The 22,928-nt window shown below is 41.1% G+C and overlaps 1 protein-coding gene across 5 annotated transcripts in view; it reads right to left on the bottom strand.

Annotated features, from left to right (window-relative positions):
* GP9 (glycoprotein IX platelet) overlaps window positions 1-22,304 on the bottom strand; it is a 67,961-nt gene extending 45,657 nt beyond the window's left edge. The window contains exons 1-2 of one of the 5 annotated variants that reach the window (XM_066594588.1): window positions 22,286-22,304; window positions 5,431-6,241 (exon numbers count right to left, since the gene is read on the bottom strand). In XM_066594588.1, the coding sequence (XP_066450685.1) occupies window positions 5,621-6,235 (615 nt within the window). In that variant the 5' untranslated portion in view covers window positions 6,236-6,241; window positions 22,286-22,304 and the 3' untranslated portion in view covers window positions 5,431-5,620. Of the gene's footprint in view, window positions 1-5,430; window positions 6,242-21,590; window positions 21,656-22,212; window positions 22,263-22,285 lie in introns of those variants that run through there. The other 4 variants (XM_066594590.1, XM_066594589.1, XR_010791062.1 and 1 more) reach the window with 4 other exon arrangements.
* Window positions 22,305-22,928: the final 624 nt, after the last annotated feature.

Here is a 22,928-nt window from a genome sequence, read left to right as displayed (position 1 = left end):
TACCCTCACCCCTTAATATAAAACGACACCCCTTAACCCCTTAGGGACCCCATGGTTTTGCTTTTTTCGATTTTCGTTTTTTCCTCTCCCCTTTAAAGAAATCGGAACTCCTTTATTTATCCATCGATGTTGCTGTATGAGGGCTTGTTTTTTGCTGGACGAGTTGTATTTTCAATGGTACTACTTACATATAATGTACTGAAAAACGTTTTAAAAAATCTAAGTGGAGAGAAATGGGGGAAAAACACGATATACCGCAATCTTTCAGTGCGTCTAATTTCTACGGCGCATAAACTGCAGCAAAAATAACATGATAACTTTATTCTATGGGTCAGTATGATTACATCGTTTGGGGGATTTAAATGCTGCTATCAGATTTGACAGCGGCATTTAAAGGGTTAACAGTCCCGATCGGCCATGAGAGGAGGTGAAACTTTAACTTCATTTAACTTTTTAGAACTTTTTGGTCCCCGGTGACATCTCCTGCCTCTCGGCTACTGAAGGAGATTTCAAATCCCGCAATCTGGTCTTCTGCGCATGCACCACCAACCTTTCTTAGGCACGCATGCGCAGAAGACGGCCGAATGTCCTTTTCAGGCCAGATCATGACAGGACATCCCGGAGGACGGGGGTGAGTAGTTTCAGCTGCCTTCATGGATGCAATTCATAGGGTGAGCTGAAACTAACTTTTTTCCCTTTTTATTTACTTTCATACAATCGGCACTATCCATCAGCATGGAGCTGTCACGTCCATAGCCCACGTGCCTTTAATCCTCAGAGGAAACATGTTTTATGTACCTGAGAATTAAACCCCACAAAGCCAGAACATAAAAAGCCTATGGGGTCGTCGCTAGGGAGTTAATTGCCAATTGACAACCAAGCTAATAATTGAAAGTATGGCCTGTAGGACCAAAAGACTCAGGATTTTTTTAACATTTCAAATATTTAACTCAGCAGTCTACAGTTCTTGGAAACAAGATCTCTGCTTTCTTGACACCACAGACCTGTTTGGACAGTTATTTAGCAAGTTGTAATATAAAGTTTTGCAAAGTTATTGTATTCAGGAACTCAAGGATCCATAGGAGGAATTTACTGCCCATTGAAGTCTTAATATCTTGCCTATTATGCTCTGAGAGTCCTGTGTTCTGCTATGGTCATTATTTGTATCCTTGCTGTGCTCACAAATGTTTTGTCTATATATTTCTTCTTTAGCATCTCGCTGCACACTGCAATAGCTTGTGTGTCTCTAGGGCTTTTGAACAATAAATTGCTCACTTGAAGGAGGGAAGATAACATTTTTATTTTTAGAGCTGTTCATGTGTAGTGGACTAGATCGAGAAATAGCTTCAACATGGTGGATTATTCTGTTTTCTAACATCTTCACATCTTCGCAGTCTTTATCTGCATTGCTGGATGGAAGTTGGTTGGAGCCACCAATTCAATAGCCGTGTCATATTATGCTTGACTTACTTTTGCCTAATATAAACAGTAGATAACTGACAACAGGTCCTGCTGATATGAACAGGCAGTCTAGTGTGAATGAGATGCCCACTCTACCCTCGTGCCCACTGTCACAGGAGACAACATTCGGCATGTTAGATTTTACAATGTCCAATGTCATCGTTAACTGGGAAATAAGCCCTATGATATGAAAGCTGCTTATCTCCCTATCCCTATGGCAACAACCATGCATGACTAACCAGTAGGTTTCTTAAAGTAAGCAGTGCTGGCAGGAGATTAGTGATTCCACCTATAACCCTTTAGTGACTAACCTATTTTGCATTTAGTGACAGGGCAATTTTTTTTTCTTGTTACATTCCAAAAGCCATACCGTTTTCATTTTTTTTTGTCGACAAAGCACTTGGTGAGGTCTTGTTTTTCGTAGGATAAGTTGTATATATTTTGTATATTATTTCTTTGCCAATGTAGCTATCTGAGGTATTGTTTTTTGCAGGATAAGTTTCTCTTGGTACCATTTTGGGGTGAATGCAAATTTCTGATAGATAAACAAAAATCGGCAAATCTTTTTGTTTCTTATGTTGTTTACTATGCAGAATAAATAGTAGGCTAACTTTATTCTTTGCATCAAAACAACTATGGCAATACCAAGCTTATATATTTTTTTTTTTATTACTTTGGCACAGTAGAAACCCTTTTTATAAAAAAAAATATATTTGCATCACTGTCTTCCATGACCCATAATACTTTTATTATTTCGCCAAATGAGTTGTGCAAACACTTGTTTATTGCAAGATAGGCTCTAGTTTCCATGTGTACGATTTTGGGGTACCTGTGACTCCTTGATTGCTTTTTATTGTGTTTTTGGGAGATGGATGAGTTAAAAACAGCAATGTTGGCATTGCCTTTCTTTCTTTTAACCTCTTAGTGACCACCCCATAGTATTTTTACGTCCTGCTTTACTGGGCTTTAATCCCCAGGGCCATAAAACATGCTTCCCCTGGGGATTAAAGCCCTGCAGGCTCTGGACGCAAGCTCCATGCTGTTGTTCCCGGATATAGCCGACATCCTGGAGCTGACATGGGGGAGCTGCAGGGATTCGCCGGTATCCACACCGATCACGGAAAAGTCAGAAAAAACGTATTAAAAAAGTTAAAGTTTCAGCTGCCCTCATGGTTTAGATCTATAAGTGTAGCTGAAAATTCTCACCCTCGTCCTCTGTGATGTCTTGCGGCGGTCTGGACCTGCCGCAGGCCTCTGCAGGTGCGCCGATATGTGCACTGTGAAAGATAGCAGAGTGCAGGGAGATGTCACCAGGGACCGCTGTATGCGGTTCCTGGTCACATGATAACTGTTATCCATCAGATAACGGTGATCATGTAAAGTTAAAAAGTGTAAAGAAAAAAAATGTAAAAAGTTACAATTTAATCTCCCCTTACAGATCATATCCGTAAGGGGAGATGAAATTACATACTGAAGGTCCACAGATTTGCCCTCCAATCGGATCTTTATCCGCAGACCTTTCTGAGCTTTGGCGCATGCAGTTGTCCATCAGCTGCAAAATGGTGGACGCATGTGCAAAAGTCAAGGATTGTCTGGTAAATTTAAAATCTCACTGCTCTTGGCTACCAAAGGTAGCCGAGAGCCTGGAGATGTCACAATGGGCTACAATATGCAGTCCCCGGTCATTTGATCGCCATTATCCAATGGATAATTCACAGATTTCCAAAATTTGGCTTGGTCATTAAGGCACAAACAGGCTTGGTCACTAAGGGGGTTAATAAACTTTATTTAACTTTTATTTATTTATTTCTTTGTCCCACAAGGGGACTTGAAGAAGCGACTGTTCACTTGCAGTTATATTACAGTGCACTATTTATGTAGTGCAGTGTAGTGTAGTGTATTTTTAACAGCTCAGACATCGAACTGTGCTGGAGACAAGATCTGATGGGCTGGCATACCTGGCAGATCTGAAGGCCTTTATTAGGCCTCCAGCTGCCATGGTAACCCATTGGCACCCTGCAATCGCAATGGGGTCTTAATGAATTACAAGGAGAGCCTCCTCCCCTTGTCACTTGCTTACATACAGTGATTGCTATTAAATGCGTGGCATGTAAGGGGGTAAATAGTCGGAACACAAAGTTTCCATGCCTCTGGCCATGAGAGCCGGAGCCTAGCTGTTAGTAGACAGTCAAGCCCCAACTCTTGCCAACACGGGACTCCCGTTCAGGTCTTACGTCACCAATCAGACACATTTCACTTATCTTGTGGATAGCTGATAAATTGATATGGTGGGACAATTCTTTTAAATATTATCAAACCTACATAATTACCTATTTTGTTGAATGAATGCTTAATATCTTTCAAAACTCCCATGTTCTGCTGTTGAGAGTGTATGAAAAGAAGTTGAGGGAGCCACATAAAGACTTTTAGGTAATTGCACCATTTGTCTTTCTTATAATCCAGTCTTGTTTACTGGTTTTAACACTAGGCCAGCATTATATTTTATCATTCATATTCCTTTCAGTCTTGGACATACAACAATGGTTGCACACTGTGCAACAGTATGCATCAGTTAGTCTAAAGGTGCATTTACACACACAGATGACCACTCGAGATTCGTCAGAAACTGACAGTTTTGAGTGATCATTTTGTACTGATGGGCTAAATGAGCCCTTTAGTACTTCATTGCATGTAATTAGAGAACAACGAGGGGTCTGTTCTCTAAATACATCGCTATTGTTCTCCATCGGGACAGCGGCTGTTAACAGCTATAAAGAATGTTATCAGCTGTTATCTGCGGAGAACTCAGTATGCGGTCCGTCTTATCTTATCATCTTGAGGGACAAGGATTTTATACGGATCTGAAGTCAGCAATGGATGAAAACTGCACGGTAAGTGCGCGATGGGCGCACATTTACACAAAACAATTATCGCTCAAAAGATGGCTTTTGAGCAAATTTCGAGTGATAGTCGTTGTGTGTAAAAGGGCCTTTAGACACTCACGTGGGCAGCACTGGCCAATCAAGGCAGCACTTAGTCTAATGATGCATACCATTACATATTGTGCATTTGGTAGGCAGAGACGTGATGAGGCCATCTTTGCTTGTCCAGAAGTGAAGGGTCGCTTTAAGAAACCATTAACTTGGTACAAAATCTAAAACATTGCTGCATTATATATGATGACATGAATTGTTCGCTGCATGTATCACATTTAGCATGACAGAGAAAATATGTTCTGAATTTGTTTCTGTTTACAAATCATTTATATTCCTTATAGAAGGCAATTTATCTGTAAATGTTATAATTCACAACATCCTGGATTTGCACGGTGATGAATTCCTTGTAATAACTTATGATACCAGATGTTCTGTGTTTATCTCCTCCTAAGATGTAACTCTAACTTCAGCTGCAATTGTCAATTATACAATAAAAGCTAGTAGACTAATTTTATATCCATTCATCAGCAGTTCTAAAGGCCTATTTAGACACGAGTATCGCTCAAAACTCGCTCAAAAGCCATCTTTTGAGCGATAATAGTTGTGTCTAAACATGCTGTCATCATGCACTGTTCATGCACTATTCGTTCATCACTGATTTCTAGCAAGCAAGCAAGAAATCACCCATGACTGTTGTCAGTGCCACACGCTGATAGTATTCTTTCAGCTGGTATCCCGCTGGCAATTCTCAGCGGCACACCAGCTGAAAGCTCCGAGAACAAAGCAGCCGTTTACACATACAAAGCAGCTGCTGTTCTCTGAGTTATCAGCAGTTTCCCATTCCTTCTGCATTTAACTCTTAAGTAGCTAATTAGCTACTTAAGAGTTATGCAAAGATGATCGCTCAAAACTGTCACTCAAACTGTTGTTTGAGCAATTTTTGAGCAATCATCTTTCAGTGCAAATGCACCTTAAGCTGGAAGTAAAAGAAGACAGTCTGTCTACAAAATTTGTTATATAAAGAAACATTGAGTTTAATATTGAAATTATTTCTATATCCAAAATTAACAATTTCCAAAGCAATGATATACAGCGATGTCTTGAGACATTCACACTCATTCTATTACTTTTGATTGATTAAAATGTGGGTTGGATCCAGGATAGTCCTTGGCTCAACTTTGATTTTAGACATCTCAAATCCACTATTACTATTAGACTTTGTATTACTCTGACTTGTAGCTCTCATTTGAGGTCTTTTTATGACGAGAGCAGGTATTGACTGCAATACGACAAGCCAGTTTTCTTGCCATCCTGACCACATAGGACATCAAAATGAGCACCAACACAGCAAGGCCAATCAAATAAAGATCTCGTATAAAGAACCTTTTACACTTGATGGGCCATGTTCTTCTACATGGACTCATATCATTGCCAGTGAGGTTCTGGAAGGGTTTCATTGATACTGTATTTGGGGTTGCACATCTCATATTTGCAGAGTTTCTCTGAACAGGTATAGAGTCAAGCCAGCTTTTCAGATACAAAATTTGACAATCACAGTTCCACGGATTGCCAGACATATCAAATTCTTGGAGGCTGACCAAGTGATCAAGGGCTCCAGGAGAAACAGATGTTATCAAGTTATTTTGCAAATAAAGCCGTACAGTAATCACTGGGAGATCTGGCAGGTCCCTGAGATGCCTTGAGCTGCAATTAACTATTAGTCCTCTTGTCTGCAATGGAAAACAGCTGCAAGGTGTTGGACACAAGTCAATACTGCAGTTGCAAAGTTGAACCAAAGCAATGAGCTGGATGCACACAAATATTTTTATCCAAGCCATTTATACCTAGAAAACAAAATACATTACAGTTTATAAAGGTGACAATTATATATACTGCATGTATGTGTGTATATATATATATATATATATAGTAGATATCTATATAGCATCTATAGCACACTGCATGTAAGCTGACGGGCCGAGGCAAGGCCACCACGCATCTGTCAGAACCTACACTATCTCACTGATAACTAAATGAAAATCACAAAGAGAAAAAATGTACAAAGACATAACTCACAGAAAAAGAAGCCAAACACGCACCACCTGATAAACTGCAGGGCAGGTTCAATTACTATATACCCTAATGGCATGCAGAAAGCACCGGTGTGGTGCACTGTGGTGATACAGGGTAACTTACTGCTTTTCCAGTAGGGGTTGTATTCCTGTATGGTGTGGCACACTTATCTATGGCTGGCATCTTTGGTATCAGCTCATATGTGCGACTATGTTGCCTGCAGTTACCCCTCCCCCAATCTTCTGTTGAGTTGAGTGGCTGCTCATTAGTCTGCACTGAACATTTAGCTCCTCCATATTACAATCTGGCTTTCTGCATGTCACTAGGGTATACGATGATTGAGCCTGCCCTGCAGTTTATCAGGTGGTGCGTATTTGGCTTCTTTTTCTGTGTTACTTTTAACATGAGTGTAAATGTGTTTGCCTAATTCTGATCACAACCACATCCACAAATATAAGTTACACCTAAGCAACCACAATATTTTAATTTTGCTATTTTTATTTCTCAGTTTGTTTTTCAATGGATTTGTACAGATAATGGTTCAAATTGAAGATGAAAATATATCTGAAATTATTCATCTGTCAGATTTTTTTTACATGACTGAAAGATGGCATTTTAACAGGGGTGTGTAGACTTTTTCTATCATAAAAACACACACATATATATATATATATATATATAATCATATAAATATTTCTATAAGAGAGAAAGTTATCAGTTGTAGGCCTCAGTCACACGGGCGTTTTGACGCACAAATTTTTGAATGCATCACTTATGACCGAAGCGGGTGTCACGGCAGAAAAAATGCTGCTAGCTGCGTTTATCCACTCAAGAAGAGCGCTGCCCGCTATCCCCTGCTGCGGCTGTGACAGATGCAGCAGGGGATTCCTTGGATGTGAAACCCCTGGATGCTGTCACATCCAGGGATTTCAGCTGTGGCGGCCCCTTTGACATACAGAGAACATCACAATCCTGTGCTACAGCTGTGACAATTGTGGCAGAGGATTTCTTCATTTCCGCTGGGAGTCCCATTGTTACTGGACACTGTGAAGAAATCCTCTGCCACAGCTGTCACAGCTGTGGCAGAGGAGAGCGATGTTCTCCCATTGAAAGCAATGGGCTACCGGCAAGCGCTGCAGGGATTTTCGGGGAAGGGCTTAAAATATAAGCCCTTCCCTGAAAATCAATCTAAAAATGTGTAAAAAAAAATGTATACTCACCTCTCTGCAGCTGCCAGGTCTCAGCCACTTCCAACCAGCTCTTCTCCTGCACTGCTCTGAGTGGTATTCAGCAGGCGGGGATTTAAAATCCCCGCCTGCTTGAAAGGGCTGCCTCTGATTGGCTGAGCACTTTGACCAATCAAAGGCAGCTCTCAGCTATTGAATGACAGCTGAGAGCTGCCTCTGATTGGTCCCTGCGCTCAGCCAATCAGAGGCAGCACTCACCCATTCATGAATTTTTTTTTACACGTTTGGATTGATTTTCAGGGAAGGGCTTATATTTTAAGCCCTGCCCTAAAAAATCACTGCAGTGCTTGCCAGCAGCCCATTGCTTTCAATTGAGCTGGCTGTATTGCCGGCTCTATTGAATTCAATGGGAGAACATCGCTCTCCTCTGCCACAGCTGTGACAGCTGTGGCAGAGGATCGCGATATTCACTGTATGTTCTGAATGGGGCCGGCTCTTCACATACACAGAACACCGGTTTGCCGCAGAACGCAGTTACATGCGTTCTGCGAACTGGTGTCCTATAATTTTCACTGCATGCGTTTGTGCGCATGTGAAATTCGCACATGTGCCTGTTCCCATTGAAAACCATTGTTTCTATTTAGATGCGGCCGGCAAACGCAGCTGATAGACGCGCATACAAACGCCCATGTGACTGAAGCCGTAAGCTAACTCTTCAGTGATTATGCAGTACACCATAGAAAACATCTGTTATTGTAAATCAACCTATTAAACTAGAAACATTTTGGTGCATCCAAGAATTAATAATGCTAACATGTTTCAAACTGATCCCAGTTCTTAATCCTATATGCTACAATTAAGAGCTGGGATCAGCTTGATACATGTAAGTGGTTTTAATTATCTTCTATGCACCAAGATGTTCCTAGTTTTTTAAATTAATCTACAACAAAAGATACATTTTTAATTGAAAAATGGAGTGCCGGAAGCCATCCCTTTGTGTATACAACTTGGATTATCTCTGTAAAACATTATAAGGATGATTTAAGAAAATGAATGCAAAAGCAATGTTGTACATATCTGTGCTGCTCACCTCGTAACCTCTTTTTCTATATGGACTGACAGATCTCTATGTATACTGAGGCTCTGTTCATAATACATCTGAGCATTCCGTATATTGCAACCTTTTGTTGGAGGTATATGTTGGGAAATCCTACCAATGCACAGTATACCTCAGATGGAAGGCCATTGTAAAGGCATACAAGGGTATATGTCACCAATAGGCTCCCATTGTAAAAAATGAATACGGCATGTACAGTATAGGTTTTTTTACTGTATGTAATAGCGTAGACTACTAACTTATTCTATGCAGGTATGATGATACTCTTTGGTATATGTCGGATATGGCCCTATGAATACATTTGGCATATGCATCTGCAGCTTTTTCCATGCATGTGACAAATTAAGTTCATAAATAGAATAAGAACAGAACCAAAGATGCAGGAACTGCTGGAGAAAAGTAAAAAAAAATAGGCAGGGACTTCACTATAGGAGATGCAAAGATTGCAGTTGCAGACCGCATTTAGGGTGGTGCAAAACAGATAGAGCAGTGGATTTGCAGTTTAGAGAGCTTGTCCAGGGTTAAAAAAAACATGGCCACTTTCTTAAAAAATACAGCTCCACCCTTGTCCATAGGGCTGTGTGTGATATTACAACTCGGCCCCATTGAAGTGGATGGGAGTTGAGCAGCAATACCAGACACAGTCCATTGACAAGGGTGGCCCTGTGTTTGAAGGAAAGCAGTCATGTCTTTCTAACCCTGGACAACCCTTTTAAATGCAGGCTTTATTGGCTGTGGATAGTAAAAAAAATGGCCACCACAGTAAGGCAACAGTCTTTGGTAGATAAGCCAATACAGGAAAATATAGGCATCGGTGGTATTTTTCTGTGGTGTATAGAATGGCCACAATGACTAAATTCAGGTCTTACTTACTGATACTGAATCGTGTAATGTTGCAAAGTCTGTACTTGCATAGTCGGATTCCCTGGGCAATCTACACATTTTGCTAATGCAACAATCTGTTCACATTACTGACGCCCAGAGATCCATCAGCACTGCACTCTGCTTATATAACTTCTGCAATGCCTCAAGAAGATGTCACTCTACTACATCACACTGCAGGTGGGAACTAGGCCCCATATATGAGACTTAGAATACTCATTTTATTCCTTTGAATAGGCTGAATAGCCATGAAGAAGTACCGTATACAGGACTAGTGATGAGCAAACTTTTGTTTAGTTCGGCCAGTTCACTGAACTTTTGCAAAAAATTCGGCTTGGTCTGAATTAGTTCGAACTAAACCGAAAGTTCACCAAAACCCCTTAAACTGGTGTATAACACGGTCCAAACGCCATAAAAGCCTTGTATAAAATCTTCAGACTTCCTTCAAGCGAGTGCTTTAGAAATTTGGCCATGGGAACTGCAACCATTAAAACCCATAGGTTTCAATGGGTGTGTTCACATTGGCCAATTCCCTACCAATCCTCTATTTTAGATGGAATTTGTGTGCGCGAGGCTCAATAGGAGTTTATAAAGTGTACAAATGCGCCCATGTCCCGAATGAAATTGCAGTATTCACAGCACATTTTTGTGGTATTAATAGATAACACCAGGGACTAATTAGGCTGACCTGCCTACTTATTAGGCTGGCCCCTCCAATAAGTAGGTTGGCCTGCTTACTCAATTGAATGCCTCTCTATTCAAACGCGGGTGTCTTCCGCGCTGCTGTGAACAGGGCAAGCAGTGGGGCAAAGAAGAGTAAGGAGCGTGGATCCACTCACCAGAGGACAAGATCAGGCTCCATTTAGAGCGCAATCACGTCCTTCTCTGGCAAGCACGATTATGTCACGCTCATGTGAAGGAGCTTTTATGGCTCTTAGACCGTGTTATACACCAGTGTTTAGGACTAGTGTTGAGTGAACTGAACCAGTAGAACTCTGTTTTGGGTAGAACTTTGCTGAAAGTTCAGTTTGGGTTTGTACCAAACTGAACTTTTAGCAAAAATCAATCTGAAACGGGGTCCGACTGGTTTGTTTCACTCAACATGATCCAGGACCATCATAGTTCACATAAGGGCTCTGGCACACAAGCATTTTTACCACATATTATATATGCGGGTTTTGCGCACATAACAGGCAGTAACTAACTTTACATTACTTTCAACAATGCCTCTCACACACAGTGCACGAAATGTGTGCGCAATAAATAATGCAACATTCACTATCTTGCCGCGTATTACGTATTACTGAGTTTTGCTTTGTTTAGTTGAGTGAAGAATAAAGCATTGTTTGTGATGGAATCATTTGTCTGTTATGGACAGTTGATGCTGTGCAATTGAATGATATTTGTGAAGGCGACACATCGTTCAAGTGCCTGTGGTGCTGACATCCACCGAGGATGTAATGTCTGATACACTATCACAGCACATTTCTCAGCCCTGGGATCTGCAGCGCCTTTCAATGGCTCCATGTTTCCTTGTACTTTCTGTCACATAATTCCAATAGCTGTTCTCCTGTGCAGTGAATTATCCCCAATATATTATTTTCCAAACACCTTGCAGCAAAACATTATTGCTATAGATTATATTTTAGTTGCTGAGTTGTATCTTGCATTAATTCATTTTCAACTTCAGTATCAATTTTTCATCTGAGGGACCTAATTTATCTACCTGCCCATACAGTTTATCTCCACTTTGTGCTAGGCCAACAGTTCTGCTGCTGCAATGAAACTGCCTGGAAATTGGGAAAAAAATATATTATTTATTCGTGCTGCTAGCATGTTGCCGTTAGACAGGCCTTTGCATTACTAAATACATATAAAAGCTGGAGAAGAGTTAGAAGATTACAACACTCAATAGATGAGGTCACCTTGGATTAAACAATGTAGGATTTAATATCCGTCATATTTGTGATCATCGTTTTGTCGTCACAGTAACGCTAGAAATTTGAAGCCGTAGATATTTATGATTATTGCTGAAGAACGGTCATTTTTTTTCTCAAAATATTTCGCCATTTCAATATATGTGTCATTTTCTGAATTGTAACCTGGTGGAATGCGTCCTAAAGCTAGATTCACATGCACACGCAAAATTTGTGGGCGCAATACGCTGAGACTAGACTAGAACCCATTGATTTCAGTGGGTTTGTTCAGATTTTGGTATTTTGCATGCGCATTTCGGTCACGCAAAAAAAAAAAAAAAAAAGCATGATCTAGTTGTCTGCACTGGTCCGCATATGGGGGTTCAATGGGTGGGGGTGGGGGGTGCAAATGCGCACACAATTTTAATGGTATCTTTTTACGTACCATAAAATGTATTTAAAAACTTTAAATTTTTTGGAGGGTAGAATGGGAAAAAAATAGCCGTTGCATATTTTTTGTCATTGCTTTCTGGGTTTAACTTTTACTGCTTTTACTGTGTGGTAAAAGTGATATGTTAACTTGGTTTTGTGGGTCAGTATGATTATAACCTTACCGAATTTATACGTTTTTTTTTGGTTTACTATTTTTACAAAGGACAAAAAAAGTTTAAAAAAAACGTAACACTTGCTTTCTCTTGTCATATTCTAAGACCCATAACTTTTATTTATTTTTCCATTGAAAAGCTGTAGTTTTTATTGCTACCATTTTGGGGTACATACAAATTTTTATTCAGTTTTTTTGAGGCAGTGCGGTTACAGAAAAAAACAGCAGCATGGTGTCTTTTGAGCTTTTTTTATGGCATTCATAACACATTTTAATAGTTTGGACTTTTATGACTGTGGAGATATAAATTATATTTTTTTTATTGATTATTTGGATAACACATTACAGTACTGTATTGCAGTATGCTGTGATTGTCAGTGTTACCTCATTCAAGGGAACCTGTCATCACCTATGACAACTATAAACTAGGCTATGGTTTCATAGCTCAGGTACGGAGGAGTTCAGGGATGTACTTTTTATACTTCCCTGGCTCCTGGTCCTGCATTGTCCCCATAGATGTGGAAATGCAGACAGTACAGCAGACTCCTCTCTGTAGGCTGTGCACATATACTATCATTGTCCTCTATGCACATCCACAGGCTGCAGAGATGAGTCCAATGCACTATACGTGCGTAAACTAACAGGAGTGATAACACGGGAATGGGGATCTGGCCTATGAGCACCATAACTCTATGGTGCTCATAAGTGATGATGACGGATTCCCTTTAAGCTCTACCTCTGGCAGGGCCTAATAGAAATATTGAGATGGCAGACCTGGGGCCTTCATTGGCCCTCCAGCTGCCATGATGACCCATTGGCACCCTACATTCACATTGCTAAAGAGCCAGAGAGAGGGGCAGAAGGAGCCCCTCCCTATCCAACAGCTTGGATGCTGAAGTCACTACTGACAGCAGCATGTAATGGACTAAAAAACTGGGATGAAATTATCTCCAATACCAGCGGTTACTGCAGAGCATCAGCTGTAATATGCAGCTGACACCCACTGCCTATTGAACGGGCTCAGAACAGGAGCCCCTTCAATATACTTCCTGCACTCAACATAAATATATATGGCAGATATATAGGGATTCAAGCAAGTTGGAGGTTATGTGGACTAAGTAAGGCTTTAGAAACATCCATTGTTCTGCTATTAGAAGCAGAGAAGCATAGTATTACATACTGACCATTCAAAGTGAAAGGCAGATATCCTATGTTTTCCATATGCTACATACGGAAAGCGGCTATCTTTATGTGTGCCATAAAAATGTAGAGTTATACAGTTAAAGTCAGGATGTTTTTATAGTCAGGAGGTATCATCGGTCTGGTAAATTAAAGTCAGTAACTAAGTAAGTTTAATGCCATATCCAGTTAAGGTAATTTCCATTGGGAAGCTTGGCTTCGAAATGAAATATTAAAACTGAAATTTAATTGCGGAAATGTCTCCAAGAATTGCAAATTAGGTTTGTGCACCTTACACAGACTGCAGCTAAATTAGTGTTTTACCTTGGACAAGGGAATTGAGAGGCCATAGCTTAATGGAAAGCTTTAATTGTAGTGGGGATATCCTAGGGAGTGCAATATCTTTGTATTAACGTCATTGTATGAGAAAATATGTCTTCCATTTGGTTGAATGTCTTATTCTATCCATGTAGTTAAATTAATTAATAGTTGTAGAGCCATACTGCAGGTCCAACGGCAACTGTAGACCTGTTCAGACATATTTTTTGTGTTTATCATAGCTGATTATATCTGAGTTTATTGGACCCCACCGATTAAAGCTTCTGACTTGTCACTATAACATGCATCCTTTTATTGAATTACATGTATGCTGTCCCGGGGAGAGACTGGTGAACTGTCCGTACAGTTTACCAGTAATACCGATAAGTTTCCCCCATAATGTCATAAGATCCTAATTTCTGAAAAAAATGCTAATTACAATTACTATTTCCATCTGTTCCCAAAAAATGTATAAAAATGCCTAGAATCTGTAAAAAAAAAACTAACCTGGCTATGGTCCAATGACTCTTCTGCAATTGCCTTATAACATCTGCTTGCTGTATGTTTTTGCCCCAGCAGGTTCTGATCTTTTAGCCTCCCTTTGTCTATTATTTCCCCAGTTAGTTTTGTAACCATACTTACCTTGCTCCTTTGGCACTCTAACTGATCCGTTTTGACTTGGCAAGGCATCTGTGGGATCTTCCCTTGCTTATAGGAAACACTTGCTCCTATTCAAATGATCTACATAATTTTTTTACCAAACCAATAACCATGGCCAGCCTTAGCTATGTGCGACCAGTGCGGTCACACAGAGTGTCGGTCACTAGCTTGTAGGAATGCGAACCAGCAGATTTAGGGTGAGTGTGATCTCTCCCCTTGTGTCCAACCAGTCAAATGATCCTTCTCCATGCGGTGTGCTGCAGCATCTTGTGGAGCTACATGAATCATCCTCCTGCCAGCTCTGTCTCCTCCGCTTGGAACATCAGTGGGGAGTAGACAGAGCTGGGGGGAGTCTGATCAATATAGCTTGACAAGATTCTACTGAACAGGGAAAATGAGTGTATTAAACAAGTAAACCTAAACTTTGCACTGAGGAGGGACTTCTGGGCACAGAGAGGGAACTATTGTATATGGGGGGGGGGGGGCACAAAGGGTCCACTATTACTTTGTAGAGGTACAAAATGTCATGAGTTTGGTTTTGGTTTTGTATTTATGTTGGGAGCTTGGTACTGTTACCATATTTATTCACTAAACTATTCGGGTTTGGGTATGCTGCATCTTGCTGCTTTCTGCAGAAGCAGAATGCAGGGCAGTATCAGTGCAATATATAATAAGGAACATTTATTAAGACCAGAGGTTCAAATGACTGTCTTAAAGGGGTTGTCTCGCGAAATCAAGTGTGGTTATACACTTCTGTATGGCCATATTAATGCACTTTGTAATATACATCGTGCATTAAATATGAGCCATACAGAAGTTATTCACTTACCTGCTCCGTTGCTAGCGTCCCCGTCGCCATGGTTCCGTCTAATTTCGGTGTCTTCTTGCTTTTTTAGACGCGCTTGCGCAGATCCGTCTTCTCCCTTCGGCTCCGCTCGGCAGCATCGGCGTTTTGGCTCCGCCCCCTTGCACGCATCATCGCGTAGCTCCGCCCCATCACGTGCCGATTCCAGCCAATCAGGAGGCTGGAACCGGAACACGTCATGGGGCGGAGCTACGCGATGACGCGTGCAAGGGGGCGGAGCCAAAACGCCGATGCTGCCGAGCGGAGCCGAAGGGAGAAGACGGATCTGCGCAAGCGCATCTAAAAAAGCAAGAAGACACCGAAATTAGACGGAACCATGGCGACGGGGACGCTAGCAACGGAGCAGGTAAGTGAATAACTTCTGTATGGCTCATAATTAATGCACGATGTATATTACAAAGTGCATTAATATGGCCATACAGAAGTATATAACCCCACTTGATTTCGCGAGACAACCCCTTTAATATTGTTTCCCCCGGCACACAATGTGCGTAATAAATGAAGAGGCACACGTCTCTACATATGTTAGGTGCATCTTGTTATCCGGAAATATACTCCAGGTCTGACTGGGCATATATTATTGGTATAACTTATACCAGTAATGTATGCGGAAATTATACATAAATTTGTCGGTTGCTCTAAGAAGCCATACTCCAAGTCTTGTACAAAATGTTTAAGCTTTTTTATGCCAGAAACTGGGGGAATATGTTTTATCAATGTCCGACATTGTATTTTCTTATGATGAGGGGGAAAAAAACAGCAAAATTATTTCTGTAGAGAGTGCCATCTAACCTAAGGCTACCCCTGCCAATAACATACACAGAAGTCCTAGGATCAAGAGACTATCTAGACCCTAAATGAAGTTGTGGAAAAATGGGGTGCCGTATGTAAAGTGTGATGTCAACCCTAGGTATTGCAGGACTATAGTCAGTATGGTATCATTCAATATTATTTTTGCTGCATGGTTAGCCAGTATTTTGTTCATACCATGTAATTATCATTATACATTTGTCTAATTAAGAGTAGTCAACTTTCAAATATTCATTTTATGTCAGATTTATAAATGTTGCGAGTCTCACATTAATAATCCAGATAATGGACTTTTGAGTTATAAAAGCCAGGTGGTTAGGGAGAACGCCATAGATTATATTATCTGCTTCATATCTCTCCAGCTCCTTTCTAATCAAACAATGCAACTCTTGAAGAACTTATAAACCCAAGTTGGAATTAATTGTCTATGTGAGAAATATCTTCCATTAAATTGATTTTGTCAACTTCATTAGGAACTGTTATGGAGTCATAATTGAAACGAAATGTCCTTTTCAAATTAGTTCATTCCATGATCAAATAAAAGCTGTCTTAAAAGGCTATTAAATCTCCTAATACGAGTTTATCCAGTGTGAGGTGACATTCAAATGACCTCTACTAGAGATGGACAGCATGCCTATTGCCATATTAGGTGCCATACCAATCGTAGCAAAATGTAAAGTTGTAGTATTTTATAGTACTGGTTTGACAACTCTGTATATAGCTGTAGTATTAGAAGACGTCAGAGATATAATTATTTTGTTTGTCTCAGTAGCTGTATTTTAGCAATGTAGACATGTTTTTACAACTTGACACAGTTGCATTCCAAATTTGCAAGTAAATTGCTAAGTAATTTATCCTTTATTAAAGCCTTTAGATTCACATTTACAAGAATTATAGGGACCACAGAAGAAGAGAGCAATAACTCTCTTGTATAACAGGAAATATTAACACATCTATTCACCATAGAATCATCAAATGGTGGAGTTGGAAGGGACCTGCAGGGTCATCGAGCCCAACCCCCTGCTCAGTGCAGGATTCACTAAATCATCCCAGACAGATGTCTGTACAGCCTTTGTTTGAACACTTCTATTGAAGGAGAACTCACCACCTCCCGTGGTAACCTGTTCCACTCATTGATCTCCCTCACTGTGTAATATCTAATTTGTGTCTCCTCCCTGTCAGTTTCATCCCATTGCTTCTAGTCTTTCCTTGTGCAAATGAGAATAGGGCTGATCCCTCTGCACTGTGACAGCCCTTCAGATATTTGTAGACCTCCATTAAGTCTCCTCTCAGCCTTCTTTTTGCAAGCTAAACATTCATAGATCCTTTAACCGTTCTTCATAGGACATGGCTTGCAGACCGCTCACCATCTTGGTAACTTTTCTCTGAACCTGATGTTGTGTCTCATGTAATACAATGTAGTGTTCATATAAATTGTCCTTGTTGCAAATAATATTTAGATACTAGGTGATATACCCGTGTGTTGCATGTCAATTTTATGAATAGCAGTCCTAGAATATACAAAGTTGGCCACAAAAATGAGCCCAGCACCGCAAATTTTATGAAATCTGTCCAAAAGAAAATCTGTGTTGCCCGTAGCAACCAATCACAGCACAGCTTTCATTTTACCTCAGCAGTATAAGAAATAGCAACCAATCAGAGCACAGCTTTCATTTTACCTCAGCAGTATAAGAAATGAAAGCTGAGCTGTGATTGGTTACTATTGGCAACAAAAATCAAAAGGGAAGTCGGCGAGTTTTCCATTTTTAATTACCCCAGTATTCGTCGACTGGTGATGAAGAACGCTCATGCAAAATTTCACTCAAATTGGAGCAGAACTGTGGATTTGTATACGACACAAACCAACAGATTTGACATAAAAGGGTAGACTTACTATTGAAAATTCACCAGCTTTTTGGTGAAATTGCGTAAGAAAACTCTTACTTCATTTGTACCACATTCATCAATTGTTTTCAGACACTTTCGTACACTTTAAAACTCAGGGGCGTGGCTTCATGAAAATTGGTATGGCCTGCATATAACACAGTGCAGCAAAAATTGTACCAAAATTCCTAATGGAAACTAATGGCCCTTTTACATGGGACGAGTATTGTTTAGAATTCTTCAGATTCCTGCGCTTCTGTTGCAATCTGATCGATAATTGTTCCACCATTACTGCCTGCTTACTGTGAATGGAGGCGAGCTGAGGGAAAACGCTCTCTTACTCACTCCGCCTCCATGCCAGCAGTGCTGTGAGCAATGCCAGTAATACTCACTCCTTTGTAAGAGCACAGAAGAAAGCAGCACTGGGACGAGTTATAGGGCATCGTTTGCACAACAGCTCGTCCCGTGTAAAAGACCATAAGATGGTTAATAGGTGGTGTAAAGTTAGACTAGACAGTCTAAACATACCCCAAATTTATCATCCAGAATGAGCCACTGTGATAGATTTGGCACATTTTAAGAATGTGTAGTCTAAGTTTGCACTGCCTTATTATTAGACAGTTTTAGTAAATATGCCCCAATATGTTTTCCACCCAGCAGACCATTGACCGCTATGGAGACCATGGCCGATTGGCCTTGCCTCCCATCTGCCTGACAGTGCTGTTCTATGCAGGGCAGAGTCTGACCTCTCCCCAATATTTTGCTTTACTAAAATGTCATAGAGCAGGAGACAGGCAGAGGAGTCTGCACTGCACAGAGCTGTGGTATCAGGCAGGACTGAGAGGAGAAAGAACTGTTGCTGGTTGGACTTTTGGGTGGGAACACACAAAGGGGGCATTATAACTTTGCAGGGCACAGATGGGGGTATTACAGATCATGACTGAAATAAGTCTTTACGCTGGTTTGGGCCTAGATTTAGAAGAAAAATGAAAATGGACTATGCAATCAGAAAACGCTGGAGGTAACTATGTTATAATCACTATCACAGTGTCCAGAAAAATAATGGTTAGTATGTTATTTCACCCACACAGTGCACATCGTAAAAAAATATACAAAAAACATGTCACAAATAGCAAATTTTCCCTATCTTTCCTTATAAAAAAACGGAATAGAAAGTGATCAAAACATCACATGGATCAACAAATGATGCCATTAAAAAGTAAAACTCATCCCACAAAAAAAAAATCTTACACAGCACCGTTGACAAAAAAGAAAAATGTTAGGGTTTTTAAAAAAAAAAAACAAAAACCTATATGAATTTGTTATTGGTGTAATCATACTGGCCTTCAGAATTAATGTAATATATCATTTAAGGCTTATTCACATGATTGTAAATCGCCGGCATTTTCACGGCCGGCCGCTATACGCTACCATCTGATGCATTGGATTCCAATGCATGAGATCACATAGGCATATTCCAGCGGCGTAAAAGCGCCCAGCCAGGCATTTTTATCTATCTTCCTGGCCTCTCTACGGCCGCTGCCATAGACTCCTATGGTAGCCAATAAAAGTGGCCTGAAAAGGGATGTGGGAGGGTGTTTAGCAGCGTGACTGCTAAACTCCCAACCCCCTTCTCTTTCCTCTCCGCCCCTTACCACTGTTTGCAATGGGAGGGGGCAGAATGAGGGCAGAGATAAGCTCCGCCCCCTCTCATTGCTGGCTGCAGACAAGGGGTGGGGAGGGGGCAGGAGCTTAGCTCTGCCCCAACCCCTCCCATTGCAAACAGACTGAGGGGAGGATAGAGGAGATGAGCCGGTGAGCGGGAAGGAAGGGGAAGACAGCTTAACAGAGCTAAGCAGAGCTAATTCCGCAGCAATGTCCGTCCATAGCATGCAAGCAGAGCTAAGCTGTCTTCCCCTGCCCAACGGCATATACGTTGAGCCCGTGCATCACATGGTAGCATATATCAGCTGGCTGTGAAAACGCCTGACAATATACGCTCGTGTGAATAAGCCCTTATACTGCAGGGTGACTTCCATTAAAAATAAAAAACTGTCAGATTTGCAAATTTTATTACTCTTGCATCTAGAAAAAAATTGAATGTGAAGCAGTCGAAATGCTAGATGTTCCTAAAAATATGATAAACGAAGACTAGAGTTCATCCCGCAAAAAAAAGCCCCATAGAGCTCCATCGATGGAAAAATAAAAATGCTATGGGCGGGATGGGGCGGAGCTAAGCGCCAGGACTTAGTTCTGCCCCCGTCTCACCCCCTCCTATTGCAAATAGTGGCAAGGGGCAGAGAGGGGACGGGAGCTCAGTTCCTGCTCCTGACTCTTCCATCCTCCCCCCCCTTCTGCAGACAAAAACACTGTATATGGGTTTCGGCATGAAAAACGAGCCGACATATGGTCGTCTAAATAAGCCTTTTAGGTGATTCCAAAATGTCACTTTCGAAATCACAGTGAACACGCGTCATCGCTGGTGCGATGGCGTGTCATTCTCTGCCCTACGCATGTGCGGCGGCATGTCAGCCGGCAAATCCGCAGTGCATCCGAGACGGGTACGCGAAGGTCACTGGCCCGTACAGGGTAGGATTTCGCTGTGAGATCTCGTGCATGCAGCCTTAGGCTGCATTCAGACGAACGTATATCGGCTCGGTTTTCACACCGAGCCGATATACGTTGTCCTCATGTGCAGAGGGGGGGGGAGGATGGAAGAGCCAGGAGCAGGAACTGAGCTCCCGCCCCCCTCTCTGCCTCCTCTCCGCCCCTCTGCACTAATTGCAATGGGAAGAGGCGGGCCTAAGTTGCGAGAATTAGCCCCGCCCCACCTCTCCCTATTGCAAATAGTGCAGAGGAGGCAGAGAGGGGGCGGGAGCTCAGTTCCTGCTCCTGGCTCTTCCATCCTCCCCCCCTGCACACGAGGACAAGGTATATCGGCTCGGCGTTAAAACAGAGCCGATATACGTTCGTCTGAATGCAGCCTTAACCTGTGTCACATACTGCAACATATATTATCTCTGCTAGGGCCATTATACTACATACACAATGTGCCTCATCTTACTGATAAATATAGTTTATTTAACAAATAAATATTATTCTTTATGTGATGTAAAATTAAACAATTTTTCACTTTATGTTCCTTTTTAATTTGTCACTACTTTCAAGATCTCTGCTTGCTATCAGTAATACGAATTGTATTTTTTACTTCTTCTAATGAGCCACCCACAGAGCTGCACAGCTTGTTACAATTCAGAACTCCGATAACATGACAGACTTTTATGCCTTTGTAATAAGCAAAGGAGGTCTTTTTAAAATGACAACAAGCAGCGATCTTTAAAACCGAGGAATTGATACACAAAGTATATAGCAAATGTCTAGGGCATTTCATCAAACAATGAATAATCTTTGCCATAATAACCTACTAAATAGTAACAATGTATAAATAATAATAATGGATATACTTAGTTAATGCTCTAAGTAAGATATGCCCAGTATTGTTGTTAGGATCAAGATGAAAATGTATAGGCTGTATATATGACTCCCACTCATCCCATTATTAGAGTCCATTACATTGGCATAACGTCATACATCTAGTTCTCTAGTGGTAATCTTTCAAACTAATTAAAAATAAGTAATGAAGATGATTTTGGAAAATGATGTTATAATAAATGTCTCGTACCACATATTTCCCTTACCTCTGTTGAATGTTGTTGCTCAAGGTCAGTAATGATGCAAGTTGTACTACTCAATTCCTCCAATACTTAAGACTTATCTAACCTTCAAAAGAGCCAGGAAGGAAATGCTAACTCCTCTAAATGTCTTGCTCCCAATGCTCACAGGCTGATAATGCAATGTGGCATGTGTTAAAATGACAGAAATGAGTTGTAGGATGACCCTCTGGTTTCAATATATTATATTTTTAGAAGTAAAGAACACCACAAAGATATCAGTCTAGCACAGTTGCTCTACTCCACGTCCGCAGCTGATTTCCAACCCTCATTAGGCTTATACAGCAGAAACTCTTCAAATATACATAATATAATGTTATTAAGAACTAAGTTGTTAATTTATAATGTGCCCTATTAAAAAGGTCATACACTTTTGTGGAATTTTATTAAAATGGTTGTCCACCTCTTAATGCAGGTACAGCTCCCACTGAATTCAATGAGAGCTGCGCCTGCATTACCGACCCGGACTGTTGCTATGTGCACCACACAGCTCTGCTACATGCACGTCTCACACACACAGCACTGCTACATACATTGTTCATGCAATACAACAGGGATCAGAAGTAGCACAGCACTGGAGATGAAGTACCTGTGATGACGTCACCGTCATACTCTGTGCCTGATCACATGAAGGTGACGCTCATCCTGAGTGAATTACTTACATGCTCTGCCCCTGATCACATGACGGTGACTTCATCAAAGATCCTGTATTCTTGTGCAGATTACAGGCGGCCTACAATCCCCCCCTCCCGCGGCGTCAGTTACTATGGAATAGTAATGAACACCTAGCCGTATATACAGGACCTGTGATGATGTCATGTGATCATGGGAGGAGCATGTATCTCCCTTACTGGGGATTAAGGACCTTTGATGACATCACCGTCATGGGATCAGGGACAGTGCATGTAAGTCACTCACAAACCCACATACTCACGCACGGATCTAGAGGGCGTCATTTGTAGTTTGATACAAGAGGCTTCAACCTAGAACCAGACCATTACACAGATAGAATTGGTGTCATAGTAGTGTAAGGGGCAGCATTGAACTGGATGGATATAGGTTTTTTTTTCCGGTCTAACATACTATGCTTAAGAAAAAATATCTTAGCTTAAAGGGGTTTTCCCGCGGCAGCAAGTGGGTCTATACACTTCTGTATGGCCATATTAATGCACTTTGTAATGTACATTGTGCATTAATTATGAGCCATACAGAAGTTATAAAAAGTTTTTCACTTACCTGCTCCGTTGCTGGCGTCCTCGTCTCCATGGTTGCCGTCTAATTTTCGCCGTCTAATGGCCAAATTAG

Source organism: Eleutherodactylus coqui, chromosome 3 (genome assembly GCF_035609145.1).
Source record: "Eleutherodactylus coqui strain aEleCoq1 chromosome 3, aEleCoq1.hap1, whole genome shotgun sequence".
Lineage (NCBI taxonomy): Eukaryota > Metazoa > Chordata > Amphibia > Anura > Eleutherodactylidae > Eleutherodactylus > Eleutherodactylus coqui.
The sequence above is the reverse complement of the archived record's forward strand: the minus strand, read 5'-3'. Positions and strand labels throughout refer to the sequence as shown.